Genomic DNA, 18,908 nt, shown 5'->3' with positions numbered 1-18,908 from the left:
TGGCAACGTATCTGGACGACTAATCGACCTTATCCATAAGGTACGATACGCGGCGATATGAAAAATCATTATCTTATCCATAATTACTTGGATACGATAATAGATTTAATTTGCTTTCCAAATTTAAACAATCAACTTTCTGTCGATATCTATAACCCTATAAATATGACCGTTAGTTTGATTTCTTTGCTTTATCTGAATTTGAAGAATCCTGCGGATTGCGTGGATTGTTTGAATGTGGTTGTTATCTTTGTTTGATTGCTTTCCTTTTAAATAAAGAAAATCCAAAAATTTGTTAGTTAGATTTAAATTAGAAGTTTTGCATGTTTAGGGAACCCTAAATGTATCTAGAAGATAGGATAATTATTTAATTTAAATTAGGACTTGAGATAATTTGTTTCCTAGTTTAAATTAGGTGTTATTCTAATCCTAATAGATTATTTAGGTTATTTTAAAATTTCGAATTTTAATAAAAATCCAAAAAAAAGAATCACTTTAGGATAGATCAAATCATTTTCTCTAGGATAGATTGCATGTTGATTTGAGTATTTTTAATTCCGAATTTAAATGAGAAAATACCAAAAATAAATCATTTGTCCGTCATTAGAATTAGGTCACGTCGTCGCATGACATATAGTTCGCATGCTAGGTTGCATTAATCGCATGTCATTTTTTTGCACGTCATTGCATATAGGTTAGTTTGCATTTTAATAAAGCGTAGACCCTAAAGAACACCTTAAGTGCCTTGCTTTGTTAATTAGAAATCATATTAGGATTGTCTGTGTGATTTTCTACTAACAATGCAGATGCTTGCGTTGCTTTAAGGTGCATCATTCTCCTAACCTTGCAATCTATTTACTGTTTTCTTGAGTGTTAAATTGGTGGTTTGCGCACCCGCATGAATACCTTGCATGTTAGTGATTAGGTAATAAAATGGATTCAGACTGTCTGCATAAATATTTTTGAAAAGAAAAGGTATCGAAAGGGCGTTAGACTAGATCTAGCGTAACCGAGTCCCCGAGCTTAGAATCTCTGGTTCGAAGGAATAAAACATATCTCCCTATGTTTTATTTAGGTTTCTAATCGACCTACCACAAATAGATCAGTGGCGACACCAAGCATGAAAACTTTTGCATGTTAAAAACTTAAACCCTAAGTTGCGAATTGGTAGGGTTTGGGAGGGCCCGAGTTAGGTTTAGTCTTAATAATCCATTAGCCTGAGAAATTTAGGTCGCAATATCTCTTACCAACTTTTATTTGTTTTTCTTATCTACCCCTTATATTTATCAACTCTTATATTAATTTACTCACCTTTGTATACGTGACATACTAATCATTGAGTTACTTGCCACCGCTCATTTGATTTTTTCTAGATTCATCAATTTTTTTCATCATTTATCAACTTTCTAATTTACCAACTCTTATACGAATTTACAAATCTTTATTTGTGTGACTTACCAGCATTTCTATTATTAGACTACCAACAAGTTTCGTTTTACTAGCTTTCATTTGAGTTGCTCACGATTGTGTAATTTATCAACTTTTCTATTGAATTACCAACTTCTATTTTTTTTTCTACCAACATGTTAAAAAAACAACTCCTTTTAGAAATATCAACCTTAGAGTGGTAACCAAATTTCCTCTAATCAAATTATAAACTAGTTTTGGGCGAACAACTCTTATTTGAGTTAGTTATCAATATTTATTTATTTTTCATTACTAACTACTCTTATTTCTAAAAGAACCTATCTTATCTTTTACAAATTTTTATTTAACTTTCTTACCAACACATTAAATTATCAAATTTTATTTACTTGACTTACTGTAGACACCTAATTTTTGTCTATCCGTTTTAGGTTAATTACTTATAAAATCGGGGGTTAATTTTTTAATCCCTAAACGAAAATAATTTTCATCAAGTTACATGGCATATAGACACTAGGCGCATTTGCATTAATGGGGTCTATTAGACATATTTATCTTGTTAAAAAAAAATCGAAAAATATCCGGGCCGATTCGACCCGGTTCGAGTAGGCCGGATCAGCCCGGCCCAGTCCTTTTTTCTTCCTTTTTTCCTTCCTCGCGCGGGCCGGCCCAGTCTCTTTTCCTTTTTTCGACCCAGCCCTCTTCTTTTCTTTCTCTCTTCTTCACGCTCGCGAGAGAGACAAACAGAGGAGGGACCAGAGGGAGGCGCGAGCTTACAGGTGCAGAACGGAACGTCAACGCGCGGCGGAGAGGGGGCGCAGTGCAGAGGCCGCGCGACGCCGAGGGAGCAGAGGCCAGAGGTGTAGCCGTGGTCCCGGGCTATCCTCTCCTCTCTCGGCTTTAAAAAGAGAGAACGGGGAGGAACAGGGAAGGTAGAGAGAAAGTTCGAGAAAGAGAAGGATTAGGGGAGAGCTTGAGAGGGGTATGTGAGGAGACTGCTCCGGTTCCTCCACCTGTGAGGATCGCCAGAAAATATCTTCCCCCTCCCCGTGGTCCGGTCGTCATCGTCGGACACCCATCGCTTCCGGCCGCTGCATTTCGTCTTGGTCGGTCAAGAATCAGAGGGACACCAAAAGGAGAATGGGGAGGAGAAGGCAAAGAGGACATACGGTGGGGGAGCAACAGAAAAAGAACATCAAGACCCATCCCGCTCGCTGGAATAGCCGTCCTCTTCGTCGAAGATCCACCCGTTGGTCGTCGTTTGCCATCGGATACCCAAACCAGGTAACCCCGAAACACCCTGTTTTCTTCTCGGTTGTGGGGAGGTTGAGGCGTTGAGACTCCTCCGACGAAACCGGTCAAAACCGAGGCTATTTTGTGGCTAGTGAGGTCGATTCAGAGTGTAACACACCATGTCTAAGTCGGATGTTGCATAAAACCCGAGCTAGAAGCCTCTACTCTAATCGCACACCTCCTGCTTCAGATTTGTTTGAGATGATTGTTAGTGTTTCACTGTAAACTGAGCCTGGTTGGTGCTAAAATATGGCCGTTTAGATCTTTAAATGTCACGTTTGAGTCAAAAACCGTGCTGATTCTCAGTGTTAAGCTCTGGTTTAAATCCGCACGCCATCTGTTCGACAAAATGCTCGAGAGAGCTCCGAATCTGTTTTTGCAAAACCGACACTCTAAAACTTTATCATGCACATGTTGTTCTAATATTGTCACTGAATCCATGCTTCCTTTGCTTGCCATGTGATTTCGTCGCGATCCACGCTCCGCTTGAGTCGACCGTGCATCACCTTCGCCGATGATCCCCATGGTCAAGAGTTAACCGTCTTAATCTCCAGTCCGTTTCACTTTGATGTGCGTAGGTATGAGTTTTTTCTTTTTGTTGAGGGGGGAGCTGTTTGAATGATTTGGTGACTATATAAAGCAAAACAAAAGGGGAGAAAGCCGCTGTTGGTATGGGCCATTTGGTGGCCGCGGTTTTGGTGGTCGTTGAGGGGTGAGCCGGCGACGGCTGTGGTGACCGGAGGCAGGATGAGAGCCCTGTATGGGCTGTCGGCGTCGGCGGAGCCCGTCGGTGGCCGGGGAGTGAGCGGCGGTGGCATCCCGGCGCGGCCTCAGTTGGAAGCGTGAAACCTCGGGCGTGAAGGGGCCTTCGGTGAAGAACACATGAAGAAGAAGTTCTGGGGAGAAGACGTCCAGAAGGAAAAACATAAAATAAATAAAAAAAATAGAAAAACAAAAGAGGGAAAATCAAAAAAATCAAAAAAATCAGAAAAATAAAAAAAAATCAAAAAAGAAATAAAAAAAAAAGGGGGATCCCGGGTCGGATCGGGTCGGGGGACCCGGTCCGGAATCTTTTATTTTATTAATAAAAATATTCAAAAATTCAAAAAATATTAAAAAATTAAAAATTCCAAAAAAATCTGAAAATGTTTAAAAACCCAAAAAAATATTAAAAAATCTGAAAAAACATTAAAAAAATTCAGAAAATTCATTAAAAAAATTTAAAAAAATTGAGAAAAAAATCCATAAAATCAAGAAATGTTAAGAAATCACTTTTTGGGTTTAATTTCACTAGATATTAATGTTTATTTCATTCTAGACTTAGTTTAAAATTTGTAGAAATTGTGAAAATCTTTAAAAAAATTTCCCAAAAATTTGGACAAGCCATTAGAGCTTTTGATTGCCTTTTCCTTTCTAGAGATGATATTAGGTCGCTGGTTGTTTATTTTCTTATGATTATCTGGCTGCGCACTTTTAATACATTGATTGTTATTTCCTATTTTTAAAACGGTTAGGTGGAATTTTAGTTTTTTCGATAGGCTACCCGGTACGTTAGTTTGCGGAAATTCAAGCTTAGATACCGAAAGGGTACTAGTTAGATCAATAGTGTAATCAAGTCCCCGAATTTTAGAATTTCTGATTTTCGTGCGTATCGAGACGACACTCCCGCCTCTCGATCAGGGTTTCTAGCCGACCCTCGATCATGACTAGTGGCAACTCCAATCAAATGCGTAAATTAGATTATTCTCGTCGCATGAGGTATGAGGCTTGGGAGTGTCTCGGTCCTTACATTAATGAACTATTTGGTTTATCTTTCAAACGAATCAATTAATATTCATATCCATCAATAAATACCTCTTGGTCTAGCCCAATCGGGACGGGTAAGTCACGATAGCTTGGTGATTCCGCTGGGGACTTCAGGACTTGAGCCTAATGAATTTGATTGTTTGCTAACTAACGTGGTCTTATGGCAGCGCATCGTGAAGGCCAAGGTAAGTCCGTTAACGTTATGTTAAATGATTTTGTAGATTGGGAGTTATAAGATGTGGAGTGATTGTTGGCGTGTTTATTTTGTAGGTTGGTGTAGGGGTGTAAGTGTATGTGAATGAAAATAGAAGTGTTGTTTTGATGTCAACTCTTGTGCATGCTTTTACCTGCTTTAACACTATACTTTGCACACACAACCTGCGATCTAAAATCCCGATCGCCTTAGGAAATCCATAGGAGGTGCTAAAAGTGTGGAAACCGTGCGAGGAAGGATCCATGGCTATCCCCTTTTGGTCCCGCTCATCTTCGAATAGTGATAAAGAGGACTGTCCGATGCAAGCGCGGAATGGGGAAAATTCTTTTGATCTATTTGGGATGGGGACCTTTAGCCTTTAGAATCTCATCCTTTAGTGAACCTCACAAGTGCATCTGTGTGTCTTTGTGACTTGAAATAACGATTATCACCCATTGTAAGTATGATTTCTCTCATTATTAGTTCACTTTGAATTGAAATTTTCATTTTGGAAATTCGTGGAAATCAATTGAATGCCCTATGTGATCTAAGCTTATAATTGAAAATTTCGGGCAATCACTCTTCATAGTGAGTGTTGAGCATAAATCTCAAACATCTCTGATTTGGCCCTACAAAACAAATGGTCTTGTCTAATTTTCAATCATGGGCTTAAAATCACATTTCGTATAGAAATTCTTCCAAGTCGAGATGGTATTTTGGGGTATAAAGTTGAAATCACATTTTTTGTGAAATTCTTTTTTGTCCTCATTTCGGAATTGAAATTCAATTTACATTTTTGTGTATTGATTTTTCAAAACAAGAATCACTTCGTTTTCTGCAAAAGTAAAATCACAAATCAGTCTTTCAAAATTGATGCCACATTTTGCATATAAAACTTTTGGAATAGAATGGGCGCTTGATTGAAAGCCACAATTTAATCTTTTAATGATGTTTCCTCTTACGATGAAATCTTGGCGAAATACCAAATACCCACAAATAGGGACCATGGGGTAGGTATCATCGCCTCGCTTTCATTACAAGAGGCGGCCTCATTGAGAGATCACTTTCTCATTCATTTACTAACGTTATCTTGTCTTCGCAAGTTACGTGTGATGGATAATTATTCGTAGGTTACGCATGATGGATAATTCTTAGAATCCCTCTACCTGACTATGCAATGTAGCATACACTTCTCTAAAGCCAAGTCAGAAAAATTTGAGCCCTCTACATTCCTTTTTGGATGGTGTTCTACCCCCGAGTTATGACGCTCTGCAGTCGCATTTGGCTAGCTCAAGAGGTCTGATACTTGCATGGGGATATATTGAAGAAGTCAGATATAAATGTTTCACCTGCTAGGAACGCATCCGAAATGCAACTTGAATGTTCGAAAGATGATAATGGTTGGAGCATGTCCTGCCCGTTTAATAACTACACGGTATTTGCGCTGCCAGAGTTTTCCAATGACTGATCTTGAGGCGAAAAGTCGTTTAGGTGGTGGACTCTACACTAATCGTTGGTCTCCTTCTGTTCCCGTTGATCTTGGGCCTAGCATCATTACTGGTGTTGAAGCCGATACCGACACTAAAAGCAGTTTAGATTTTTTCTCACTAATCCGTTCACAGTTGAACCTTGAATTGATTATGTTAAACGAGGATTCTCTCTCTCTCTCTCTCTCTCTCTCTCTCTCTCTCTCTCTCTCTCTCTCTCTCTCTCTCTCTCTCTCTCTCTCTCTCTCTCTCTCTCTCTCTCTCTCTCTCTCTCTCTCCAGATCTAGGTTGACGATCTCTAGTCGACGCTCGCTGAGAGTCAATGGTTGAGTATCACTGAAGTTCAAGGATCGATGGTCGTGGACCTATCTCAAACAAGATCTAGAGGGTCACGGATCTCTCTCAAGTTGAGGCTTGAGGCTTGAGTCGCCAAAGGTCACGCAAGACTTGTCGATGCTCGCCTTTAGCAACTTGTTCGAGCGAGGCTTGATGAGTCCCCAATAGCCCTGCTAACTCATTTTTTCTTTTTTCTTTTTTTTTTCCTTCGAAGATGCTTTGCAAAAAAAAGAATCAAAATCCAATTATCCAAGTGTCATTTGTTTTGAGCAAATACACCTTAAATTAAAGAATTTTGGGAAAATGCACTTACCCCAAAGCGCTCTCGGCAGAACATCAAGGTTGACTTGAGAAATTTGTTATATATTTAAAATAGGCTAAGGATGGGAAAAAAAAAAGAGTTTAAAAGTCCAAACATATAGTGAAAAAAGCTACTTTCAAAACAGGGAGAGATTTCTGACCAAAAAAAAAAAAAACAGGGGGAGATGGTGTTGTCGGGGCAATTGGCCAACATTGATGTCGGCGACAATGAAGGCGGTAGCAATGGTTAGCTGTCGTCGGCTAGCATGATTACGTCCCACTAGTACACTAGTAGATTAGGAGAAATTATCCTAAAAATTTTAAATTTATCACGTTTTTACCGATTTAATCACAAATATTTTCACGTTTTGTCAATTGAGTTCATCTGGTCAATTTTTGCCAGAAATCATTAATGTGGATGCCGACCGTCGTACATGGCATTACCGACACCGACGTTGATAATTTTAATAATATTTTAACAATTTTTTCGAACTTTTTGTCCTTTTTTTCTTCATTTCCTTCTTTACTTGTTTTCTTTTTCTTTTCCTTTTCTCTTATTTTTTCCTTTTTTCTTTTTCCCTCCGCCGGCCATCATTAAGCCTCATTGATGGCCAGGCAAGGTTGCCGACCTCAGGCGAGGGCTGCCCTTGCTCGATCTAGTGAAGGCTGCCCTCACTTGAGACCGGCAGAGGGAAAAAATAATAAAGGAAACAATAGAAAAGTAAAATAAAAAGTAAATAAGGGAAAGAGAAGAAAAGAAAAAAAAAGGAAAATAAAAAAATTGAAATTTTGAAAATATTATTAAATATTATCCATGTCAGCGTCAGCATTAACCGTGCCACATGGGACGGTCGGTGTCCACGTTAACGATTTCCAACTAAAAACTAATTGGATGGACTCAATTGGCAAAATATAAAAAGATTTAGAATTCAATTGGCACAATAAAAAAGTTTATGACCGAATTTTCAAAGGTGTAATAGGTTTTATAACTTTTTGGACAATTTTCCCGAGAAATCCCATTCCTATTCACTCATTCAAATTGTCTTTTACTCATTTTCACGACAAAGAAACTAACGATTCTCTCAAAATACAAAATGTCCAATCCAAAGAGGGCAAATTAGGTGTAAATTTCCACGGGTACAAGGTACAAGATGTATAAGGTTGGATATGTCTTGTACCCCAACATGCCAATTATACGTGTTCCCTAACCTAACTTAACATATAGGTACTATTTTTTTTTTAAATCAATTGCTGAAATTAATTGTACCTACGGTGTTCTCAATTGACTTCTCATATGGGCTGAGGACACGTGATTGCGGGTGGGCTTTTGTCCCTAGCCTGCCTTTTGCAAGTTGTACGGGGTACACAAGCACAATTATACCCACTATAATACTATCCCCAAAATTAGATGAATACATTGAATTATCCAATCAACGAGATGACGGTCCAATTAAAAAAAGAAGAAGAAGACAGTATAAGACTTGTCAATAATTTGGTGGGAGGGGGAAATAAATATTGCCGGGTGCTCTCGTCCGAACCTAAGGCGACATTGAGTGTACGTCTCGACTATTTATTTATTTATTTGCATTTTTATATTATGTATGATTATTCAACATATGCATTGCCAGAAAAGCCAACTTGGAATTCATAAATGGATCTCAAATTGTCGTTTAGTCTTCGGCAAATTATTTTGGTGGGTCCCGCCAACGATTAGGACGCCTAAACCATCTGATTAATCTTATAATTTTATAATTATAAAGTGTCGGACCTGTCTGCCGTGTGGTGGAGCTAATCCACGAGCCACAAGGGTGCTTTGCAGATAGTCTCGTTATTTTTTTGTTTTTTTTTTCCGGGTTGGATGCAAGATAGTCTCGTTCGTGATAACGTAACTTAATTAGTTATGTGCACATTTTTTTACCAACATCGTTTTACAAGAGATTTCGAAGCTTTCTCGGGGCACGGCATTCTCATTCATCTGATCTGGTCGCCGTACACGAAATGTTATTATTTTGAATATGAAGCCTAGCCCGGTGAAAAGTAGTTGTCAAGATTCAATTTTTTTTTCTTTATTTCGTTGATTGGGAAGAAATAGAATAGACCGTCCGCCAAAACAAAGACAAAGGGAGATCGTAACTGTGGAGAGGATAAGAGCTTAATGATGAATAAGTATATCAAGCCTAAAGAGAGCTGGTACTTGACTTGTAATTTCTTTCGCTAACCTATACTATCCATAAAGGGAGAGATTTAAAAATTGACTCCTCACTAGAAGATGCCGACTGTGACACAGATAATCAAATTTGCCGCGTTCCAAAAACATGAAAAAACTTTGTCAAGCAATCAACCAAGCCTTCTCAAAAGAGCTTTTTGGATAAAACTCAATCAATTCGCCTCTCTTTATAACTACTTCAAATTTCAATTCTTCTCAACTTTCAACATTTCATCCCGTGCACTCGTTTTTCTCCATGTACAGTGAATGCTGCCCTTATATAATTTCGAGAGAACCATTAAACATGCGCGTGCCGCACTCTACAGAGAGCTCTGAACGAGAAAAATAGAGAAGCCAGACGAGTTAGCTCCAAAAAAAAAAAAAAAACCTCAGATGCCAAGCAATTTCAGAGTCCAAGGTTCCATGTTTTTCTCGAATATATTGAATCAGATAATATTCGAGACTGCTTTCTCACTAGAACTAATCTTTTAATTAATTTGTGATGCCAAGATATTCTATAAATCTTCCCACACAAAAAAAAAAGAAAGAAAAAATACACACACATATAGAAACAGGAGCAGTTGACCAACTCAAATAATCAGAGAAGACGGGGGGTGGGGGGGGGGGGGGGCCACATCTTGCATGAGAGAGGGGCCGAGGTGGTCCGACCGAACCCATCGAACCGAGCCGGAGGAGGCGGAGGAGTTGGCGAACTAATCATCAATTCCACCGTCTCCTCTGTCGCCGGCGTCACTCTCTCTCTCTCTCCACTCGCATTCCCTCGCCATTTTCACCGAGCAAGAGAAGAGCAGCAGCAAGTGCGCGAGCGAGAGAGAGACAGAAAGAGAGCGCGAGCACGAGCAAAGTTCTGCGGCTAAGTTCACTGCAGCAGCTGCTCTTCTCAGGTTGAAAAATGAGCGCTCCGTGCTCCCCCATCCTGCTGCTCTTCTCAGGAATTTATAGTATTAAAATAATTATTTTGTTCGTAAGTTATAACCGTTAACTGACATTACGAGTAAAGTAGGTAAGCAATTCATGTTCTTGTAGCGAAAAAATAGTCTACTTGGAAAATTCAAAGACAATTGGTAATCTAATAATGGATTTAAGCAAGTTAAAATTATTATTTCTTTGTTAACTCACAGAAAATTGACTGGATCAATAAGTTATTAATCAATTTTTACCTATAAAAAATATTTCAAATTCACTATTGGTTATTAAAATTTTCCATACGCAGAACAAATTTCTGTTCTGTGGTGCTCTTTGACGTCACCTAAGCGGACAAACGTGTTTCACCTCATATCATGCAATAATTGAGCCGCGAATAATTTAGGGTCTGTGGCCCCTCTTCGCCTGTATTAATCAGTGACCAAAAAATGAAAAACTAACACCCACTAGCTGCAAAAAGATTAGTGCTTCACAATCATCTTCTTGTTTCGATTCTTACTCAAACATCAATGGCACACCAGCAATTTTCTTCGCAGTCTGCCATAGTAGGCGGTGAAGAACATGACCGGGAGGCCATTGACGAACTAATTGCTTCACTGCCCCAGAGGAAAGGCGTGGTTCGTCCTTTCCAGTCCCTCTACCAGAACTTCTGGTGCCCAACCTACGTGCTTCCCAACGTGATCGCGTTTCAGCGGCACTTCCAAGCCAAACACGAGGACATTGTCCTAGCCTCTCAGCCCAAATCAGGGACCACCTGGCTAAAGGCCTTAGTGTTCTCCATCGTTAACCGTTCCCGCTTCGGCATCTCCAACACGCCCTTGCTCACTTCGAACCCCCATGTCCTCGTCCCTAGTTTCGAGTTCCGAGTGTACGGAAGCAACCCGAGGCCCAACCTTGACAGCCTGGTAGAGCCGAGGCTCTTCCAAACGCACATCCCTTACCCATCCTTGCCGGAGTGCATCAAGCAGTCGGATTGCCGAATCATTTACATCTGCCGGAACCCATTAGACGCTGTGGTTTCGTCTTGGCACTTCAACCTCGAGATTGCGCAGTCGAATGACCAGCTGAAGTGGTCCTTGGAAGAACATTTCGAGATCTATTGCCAAGGGAAAATGTCGTTCGGGCCCTTTTGGGATCAAATTATGGGATATTCGAAGGAGAGCTTGGAGAGGCCACACAAGGTGTTGTTCCTCAAGTATGAGGACTTGAAGGAAGATATTGTAGGGCAGCTGAAGAAGGTGGCAGAGTTTGTGGGGCTTCCCTTCACTGAGGAGGAAGAGGAGGGAGGTATGATTGAAGAAATAACCAAAATGTGTAGCTTAAAGACCCTCAAGGACCTGGAGGTCAACAAATCTGGCAAACTACCAGCTAAGCATATGAAGCTTGAGAACAGAAACTTTTTCAGGAAAGGCGAGGTGGGTGATTGGGTTAAGCATCTCACTCCTTCCATGGTGGATCGCCTCAATAGCATCATGCAAGAGAAGATGAGCCCCTTTGGATTGGAGTTCAAAACAAGTTGAGTGTTAATTAATTTCACTTTCTCTATGTGTGTCATTAGAAATAAACGAAATTAATAATGGAAGGATCTACAATCCTCCTTATTGGTGTAGTGTAGAGAACTCAAGGTTGAGAAGAAAAGTTTATCAGGAAAGGCGAGTTAGGTGATTGGGTTAACCATCTCACTCCTCCTATAGTGGATCGCCTCAATAGCATCATGCAAGAGAAGATGAGCCCTTTTGGGTTGCAGTTCAACACAAGTTGAACATGTTGGTTGCTTTCGACCCTTTTTTTTTTTTTTTGGTAACCCGGGAATCACCCGCACGGCCGACAGCCGAGGAGGTAAACCCGGGGTGACGCTAGCGCAGGACCCACCACCACGACGTCACGCTTAAGAATCCCTAACGCCAGCGCTGGGATTCGAACTCCTACCCTTCGTGGGGGGAGGGGAGCCCAAAGCCAGCGCAGCCGCTGAGGGCGGTGGTTTTCGACCCCTTCTTTCTCTATGTATAAGTAGAAATAATTGAAAGCTAAATCGAATGGTTTTCGCAGTCAACTTCTCATGTCGTGCTTCTCCTCATTATTTGGTTAGTGTAGAGAAAGAAAAATAATCATTCCCAATTGCACTAAAGAAACCCTGACTTTCTCTAGGCTAAAAACCAGACAAGTATGGGATGCTGATCAATCGCATTCTTTTGTTTAATTAAAACTTTTCTGATCTGCAATCTTAATATTGAAACTGCTGATCTCTATGTCTTGTGTCCCAAAATCACAACATCGACCAACAAAAAACTGCGAATATTTGACAAACAAGAATCGCATTATATGAGCAAAGACGGTTCTACTGATCTATTTAAAAAGAATAGGATTTTTTTTTCCATGCTGGTAAATATTTGAAAATGTTAGTGTGAAAAAACTATTGGTAATACCGATCACCTAATTTTTTTGTAATTTCTTGATAACTAACCGACACTTTTATTGAATTGCAAACTTTTTTTGATAATTTACAAGCTTGTTATCTCTTACCAACTTTTATTTGTTTTTTCTTATATACCCCTTATATTTATCAATTCTTATATTAATTTACTCATCTTTGTATACGTGACACGCTAATCATTGAGTTACTTGCCACCGCTCATTTGATTTTTTCTAGATTCATCAATTTTTTTCATCATTTATCAACTTTCTAATTTACCAACTCTTAATACAAATTTACCAATCTTTATTTGTGTGACTTACCAGCATTTCTATTATTAGACTACCAACAAGTTTCATTTTACTAGCTTTCATTTGAGTTGCTCACGATTGTGTAATTTATCAACTTTTCTATTGAATTACCAACTTCTATTTTTTTTTCTACCAACATGTTAAATAAACAACTCCTTTTAGAAATATCAACCTTAGAGTGGTAACCAAATTTCCTCTAATCAAATTATAAACTAGTTTTGGGCTAACAACTCTTATTTGAGTTAGTTATCAATATTTATTTATTTTTAATTGCCACCTACTCTTATTTCTAAAAGAACCTATCTTATCTTTTACAAATTTTTATTTAAATTTCTTACCAACACATTAAATTATCAAATTTTATTTGCTTGACTTACTGTTGACACCTAATTTTTGCCTATCCGTTTTAGGTTAATTACATATAAAATCGGGGGTTAATTTTTTAATCCCTAAACGAAAATAATTTTTATCAAGTTACATGGCATATAGACACTAGGTGCATTTGCATTAATGGGGTCTATTAGACATATTTATCTTGTTAAAAAAAATCAAAAAAAAAATCCGGGCCGATCGACCCGATTCGAGTAGGCCGGATCAGCCCGGCCCAGTCCTTTTTTCTTCCTTTTTTCCTTCCTCGCGCGGGCCGGCCCAGTCTCTTTTCCTTTTTTTGGCCCAGCCCTCTTCTTTTCTTTCTCTCTTCTTCACGCTCGCGAGAGAGGCAAACAGAGGGGGGACCAGAGGGAGGCGCCAGCTTACAGGTGCAGAACGGAACGTCGACGCGCAGCGGAGAGGGGGCGCAGTGCAGAGGCCGCGCGACGCCGGGGGAGCAGAGGCCAGAGGTGTATCCGTGGTCCCGGGCTATCCTCTCCTCTCTCGGCGTTAAAAAGAGAGAAAGGGGAGGAACAGGGAAGGCAGAGAGAAAGTTTGAGAAAGAGAAGGATTAGGGGAGAGCTTGAGAGGGGTATGTGAGGAGACTGCTCCGGTTCCTCCACCTGTGAGGATCGCCAGAAAATATCTTCCCCCTCCCCGCGGTCCGGTCGTCATCGTCGGACACCCATCGCTTCCGGCCGCTGCATTTCGTCTTGGTCGGTCAAGAACCAGAGGGACACCAAAAGGAGAATGGGGAGGAGAAGGCAAAGAGGACATACGGTGGGGGAGCAACAGAAAAAGAACGTCAAGACCCATCCCGCTCGCTGGAATAGCTGTCCTCTTCGTCGAAGGTCCACCCGTTGGTCGTCGTTTGCCATCGCAGCGGATACCCAAACCAGGTAACCCCGAAACACCCTGTTTTCTTCTCGGTTGTCGGGAGGTTGAGGCGTTGAGACTCCTCCGACGAAACCGGTCAAAACCGAGGCTATTTTGTGGCTAGTGAGGTCGATTCAGAGTGTAACACACCATGTCTAAGTCGGATGTTGCATAAAACCCGAGCTAGAAGCCTCTACTCTAGTCGCACACCTCCTGCTTCAGATTTGTTTGAGATAATTGTTAGTGTTTCACTGTAAACTGAGCCTGGTTGGTGGTAAAATATGGCCGTTTAGATCTTCAAATGTCACGTTTGAGTCAAAAACCGTGCTGATTCTCAGTGTTAAGCTCTGGTTTAAACCCGCACGCCATCTGTTCGACAAAATGCTCGAGAGAGCTCCGAATCTGTTTTTGCAAAACCGACACTCTAAAACTTTATCATGCACATGGTGTTCTAATATTGTCACTGAATCCATGCTTCCTTTGCTTGCCATGTGATTTCGTCGCGATCCACGCGCCGCTTGAGTCGACCGTGCATCACCTTCGCCGATGATCCCCATGGTCAAGAGTTAACCGTCTTAATCTCCAGTCCGTTTCACTTTGATGTGCGTAGGTATGACTTTTTTCTTTTTGTTGAGGGGGGTGCTGTTTGAATGATTTGGTGACTATATAAAGCAAAACAAAAGGGGAGAAAGCCGCTGTTGGTATGGGCCATTTGATGGCCGCGGTTTTGGTGGTCGTTGAGGGGTGAGCCGGCGACGGCTGTGGTGACCGGAGGCAGGATGAGAGCCCTGTATGGGCTGTCGGCGTCGGCGGAGCCCGTCGGTGGCCGGGGAGTGAGCGGCGGTGGCATCCCGGCGCGGCCTCAGTTGGAAGCGTGAAACCTCGGGCGTGAAGGGGCCTTCGGTGAAGAACACATGAAGAAGAAGTTCTGGGGAGAAGACGTCCAGAAGGAAAAACATAAAAAAATATATATAGAAAAAGAAAGGAGGGAAAATAAAAAAAATCAAAAAAATCAGAAAAATAAAAAAAATCAAAAAAGAAATAAAAAGGGGGATCCCGGGTCGGATCGGGTCGGGGGACCCGGTCCGGAATCTTTTATTTTATTAAAAAAAATATTCAAAAATTCCAAAAATATTAAAAAATTAAAAATTCCAAAAAAATCTGAAAATGTTTAAAAACCCAAAAAAATATTAAAAAATCTGAAAAAACATTAAAAAACATTAAAAAATTCAGAAAATTCATTAAAAAAATTTAAAAAAATTGAGAAAAAAATCCATAAAATCAAGAAATGTTAAGAAATCACTTTTTGGACTTAATTTCACTAGATATTAATGTTTATTTCATTCTAGACTTAGTTTAAAATTTGTAGAAATTGTGAAAATCTTTAAAAAAAATTCCCAAAAATTTGGACAAGTCATTAGGGCTTTTGATTGCCTTTTCCTTTCTAGAGATGATATTAGGTCGCTGGTTGTTTATTTTCTTATGATTATCTGGCTGCGCACTTTTAATACATTGATTGTTTTTTCCTATTTTTAAAACGGTTAGGTGAAATCTTAGTTTTTTCGATAGGCTACCCGGTACGTTAGTTTGCGGAAATTCAAGCTTAGATACCGAAAGGGTACTAGTTAGATCAATAGTGTAATCAAGTCCCCGAATTTTAGAATTTCTGATTTTCGTGCATATCGAGACGACACTCTCGCCTCTCGATCAGGGTTTCTAGCCGACCCTCGATCATGACTAGTGGCGACTCCAATCAAATGCGTAAATTAGATTATTCTTGTCGCATGAGGTATGAGGCTTGGGAGTGTCTCGGTCCTTAGATTAATGAACTATTTGGTTTATCTTTCAAACGAATCAATTAATATTCATATCCATCGATAAATACCTCTTGGCCTAGCCCGATCGAGACGGGTAAGTCACGACAGCTTGGCGATTCCGCTGGGGACTTCAGGACTTGAGCCTAATGAATTTGATTGTTTGCTAACTAACGTGGTCTTATGGCAGCGCATCGTGAAGGCCAAGGTAAGTCCGTTAACGTTATGTTAAATGATTTTGTAGATTGGGAGTTATAAGATGTGGAGTGATTGTTGGCGTGTTTATTTTGTAGGTTGGTGTAGGGGTGTAAGTGTATGTGAATGAAAATAAAAGTGTTGTTTTGATGTCAACTCTTGTGCATGCTTTTACCTGCTTTAACACTATACTTTGCACACACAACCGGCGATCTAAATTCCCGATCGCCTTAGGAAATCCATAGGAGGTGCTAAAAGTGTGGAAACCGTGCGGGGAAGGATCCATGGCTATCCCCTTTTGGTCCCGCTCATCTTCGAATAGTGATAAAGAGGATTGTCCGATGCAAGCGCGGAATGGGGAAAATTCTTTTGATCTATTTGGGATGGGGACCTTTAGCCTTTAGAATCTCATCCTTTAGTGAACCTCACAAGTGCATCTGTGTGTCTTTGTGACTTGAAATAACGATTATCACCCATTGTAAGTATGATTTCTCTCATTATTAGTTCACTTTGAATTGAAATTTTCATTTTGGAAATTCGTGGAAATCAATTGAATGCCCTATGTGATCTAAGCTTATAATTGAAAATTTCGGGCAATCACTCTTCATAGTGAGTGTTGAGCATAAATCTCAAACATCTCTGATTTGGCCCTACAAAACAAATGGTCTTGTCTAAATTTTCAATCATGGGCTTAAAATCACATTTCGTATAGAAATTCTTCCAAGTTGAGATGGTATTTTGGGGTATAAAGTTGAAATCACATTTTTCGTGAAATTCTTTTTTGTCCTCATTTCGGAATTGAAATTCAATTTACATTTTTGTGTATTGATTTTTCAAAACAAGAATCACTTCGTTTTCTGCAAAAGTAAAATCACAAATCAGTCTTTCAAAATTGATGCCACATTTTGCATATAAAACTTTTGGAATAGAATGGGTGCTTGATTGATAGCCACAATTTAATCTTTTAATGATGTTTCCTCTTACGATGAAATCTTGGCGAAATACCAAATACCCACAAATAGGGACCATGGGGTAGGTATCATCGCCTCGCTTTCATTACAAGAGGCGGCCTCATTGAGAGATCACTTTCTCATTCATTTACTAACGTTATCTTGTCTTCGCAAGTTACGTGTGATGGATAATTATTCGTAGGTTACGCATGATGGATAATTCTTAGAATCCCTCTACCTGACTATGCAATGTAGCATACACTTCTCTAAAGCCAAGTCAGAAAAATTTGAGTCCTCTACATTCCTTTTTGGATGGTGTTCTGCCCCCGAGTTATGACGCTCTGCAGTCGCATTTGGCTAGCTCAAGAGGTCTGATACTTGCATGGGGATATATTGAAGAAGTCAGATATAAATGTTTCACCTGCTAGGAACGCATCCGAAATGCAACTTGAATGTTCGAAAGATGATAATGGTTGGAGCATGTCCTGCCCGTTTAATAACTACACGGTATTTGCGCTGCCAGAGTTTTCCAATGACTGATCTTGAGGCGAAAAGTCGTTTAGGTGGTGGACTCTACACTAATCGTTGGTCTCCTTCTGTTCCCGTTGATCTTGGGCCTAGCATCATTACTGGTGTTGAAGCCGATACCGACACTAAAAGCAGTTTAGATTTTTTCTCACTAATCCGTTCACAGTTGAACCTTGAATTGATTATGTTAAACGAGGATTCTCTCTCTCTCTCTCTCTCTCTCTCTCTCTCTCTCTCTCTCTCTCTCTCTCTCTCTCTCTCTCTCCAGATCTAGGTTGACGATCTCTAGTCGACGCTCGCTCTCTCTCCAGATCTAGGTTGACGATCTCTAGTCGACGCTCGCTGAGAGTCAATGGTTGAGTATCACTGAAGTTCAAGGATCGATGGTCGTGGACCTATCTCAAACAAGATCTGGAGGGTCACGGATCTGTCTCAAGTTGAGGCTTGAGGCTTGAGTCGCCAAAGGTCACGCAAGACTTGTCGATGCTCGCCTCTAGCAACTTGTTCGAGCGAGGCTTGATGAGTCCCCAATAGCCCTGCTAACTCATTTTTTCTTTTTTCTTTTTTTTTTCCTTCAAAGATGCTTTGCAAAAAAAAGAATCAAAATCCAATTATGCAAGTGTCATTTGTTTTGAGCAAATACACCTTAAATTAAAGAATTTTGGGAAAATGCACTTACCCCAAAGCGCTCTCGGCAGAACATCAAGGTTGACTTGAGAAATTTGTTATATATTTAAAATAGGCTAAGGATGGGCAAAAAAAAAAGAGTTTAAAAGTCCAAACATATAGTGAAAAAAGCTACTTTCAAAACAGGGAGAGATTTCTGACCAAAAAAAAAAAAAACAGGGGGAGATGGTGTTGTCGGGGCAATTGGCCAACATTGATGTCGGCGACAATGAAGGCGGTAGCAATGGTTAGCTGTCGTCGGCTAGCATGATTACGTCCCACTAGTACACTAGTAGAGGGAGAAATTATCCTAAAAATTTTAAATTTATCACGTTTTTACCGATTTAATCACAAATATTTTCACGTTTTGTCAATTGAGTTCATCTGGTCAATTTTTGCCAGAAATCACTAATGTGGATGCCGACCGTCGTACATGGCATTACCGACACCGACGTTGATAATTTTAATAATATTTTAACAATTTTTTCGAACTTTTTGTCCTTTTTTTCTTCATTTCCTTCTTTACTTGTTTTCTTTTTCTTTTCCTTTTCTCTTATTTTTTCCTTTTTTCTTTTTCCCTCCGCCGGCCATCATTAAGCCTCATTGATGGCCAGGCAAGGTTGCCGACCTCAGGCGAGGGCTGCCCTTGCTCGATCTAGTGAAGGCTGCCCTCACTTGAGACCGGCAGAGGGAAAAAATAATAAAGGAAACAATAGAAAAGTAAAATAAAAAGTAAATAAGGGAAAGAGAAGAAAAGAAAAAAAAAGGAAAATAAAAAAATTGAAATTTTGAAAA

General features: G+C 40.0%; 1 protein-coding gene across 2 annotated transcripts; it reads left to right on the top strand.

The window, feature by feature from the left end:
* The first annotated feature begins 10,419 nt into the window (after positions 1-10,419).
* LOC130140488 (cytosolic sulfotransferase 15-like) lies at positions 10,420-12,044 on the top strand. 2 transcript variants are annotated; one of them, XM_056320011.1, is made up of 2 exons: positions 10,420-11,748; positions 11,965-12,044. In XM_056320011.1, exon 1 carries the CDS (start codon positions 10,501-10,503, stop codon positions 11,509-11,511), a length of 1,011 nt encoding a protein of 336 aa, XP_056175986.1. In that variant the 5' UTR covers positions 10,420-10,500; the 3' UTR covers positions 11,512-11,748; positions 11,965-12,044. The 2 variants fall into 2 exon arrangements, with proteins under 2 accessions (XP_056175986.1, XP_056175985.1); XM_056320010.1 differs by having other exon boundaries at positions 10,420-11,757.
* The last annotated feature ends 6,864 nt before the right edge of the window (positions 12,045-18,908 follow it).

Source organism: Syzygium oleosum, unplaced genomic scaffold (genome assembly GCF_021117445.2).
Source record: "Syzygium oleosum isolate NSW1041296 unplaced genomic scaffold, Sole_v2.1 Sole_v2.19, whole genome shotgun sequence".
Classification (NCBI taxonomy): Eukaryota; Viridiplantae; Streptophyta; class Magnoliopsida; order Myrtales; family Myrtaceae; genus Syzygium; species Syzygium oleosum.
This window is presented reverse-complemented; position numbering and strand designations above follow the sequence as displayed.

What these genes read in the sequence shown, in the direction of transcription:
- LOC130140488 (XM_056320011.1), top strand. Translation starts at nt 10,501, where the DNA reads ATGGCACACCAGCAATTTTCTTCGCAGTCTGCCATAGTAGGCGGTGAA.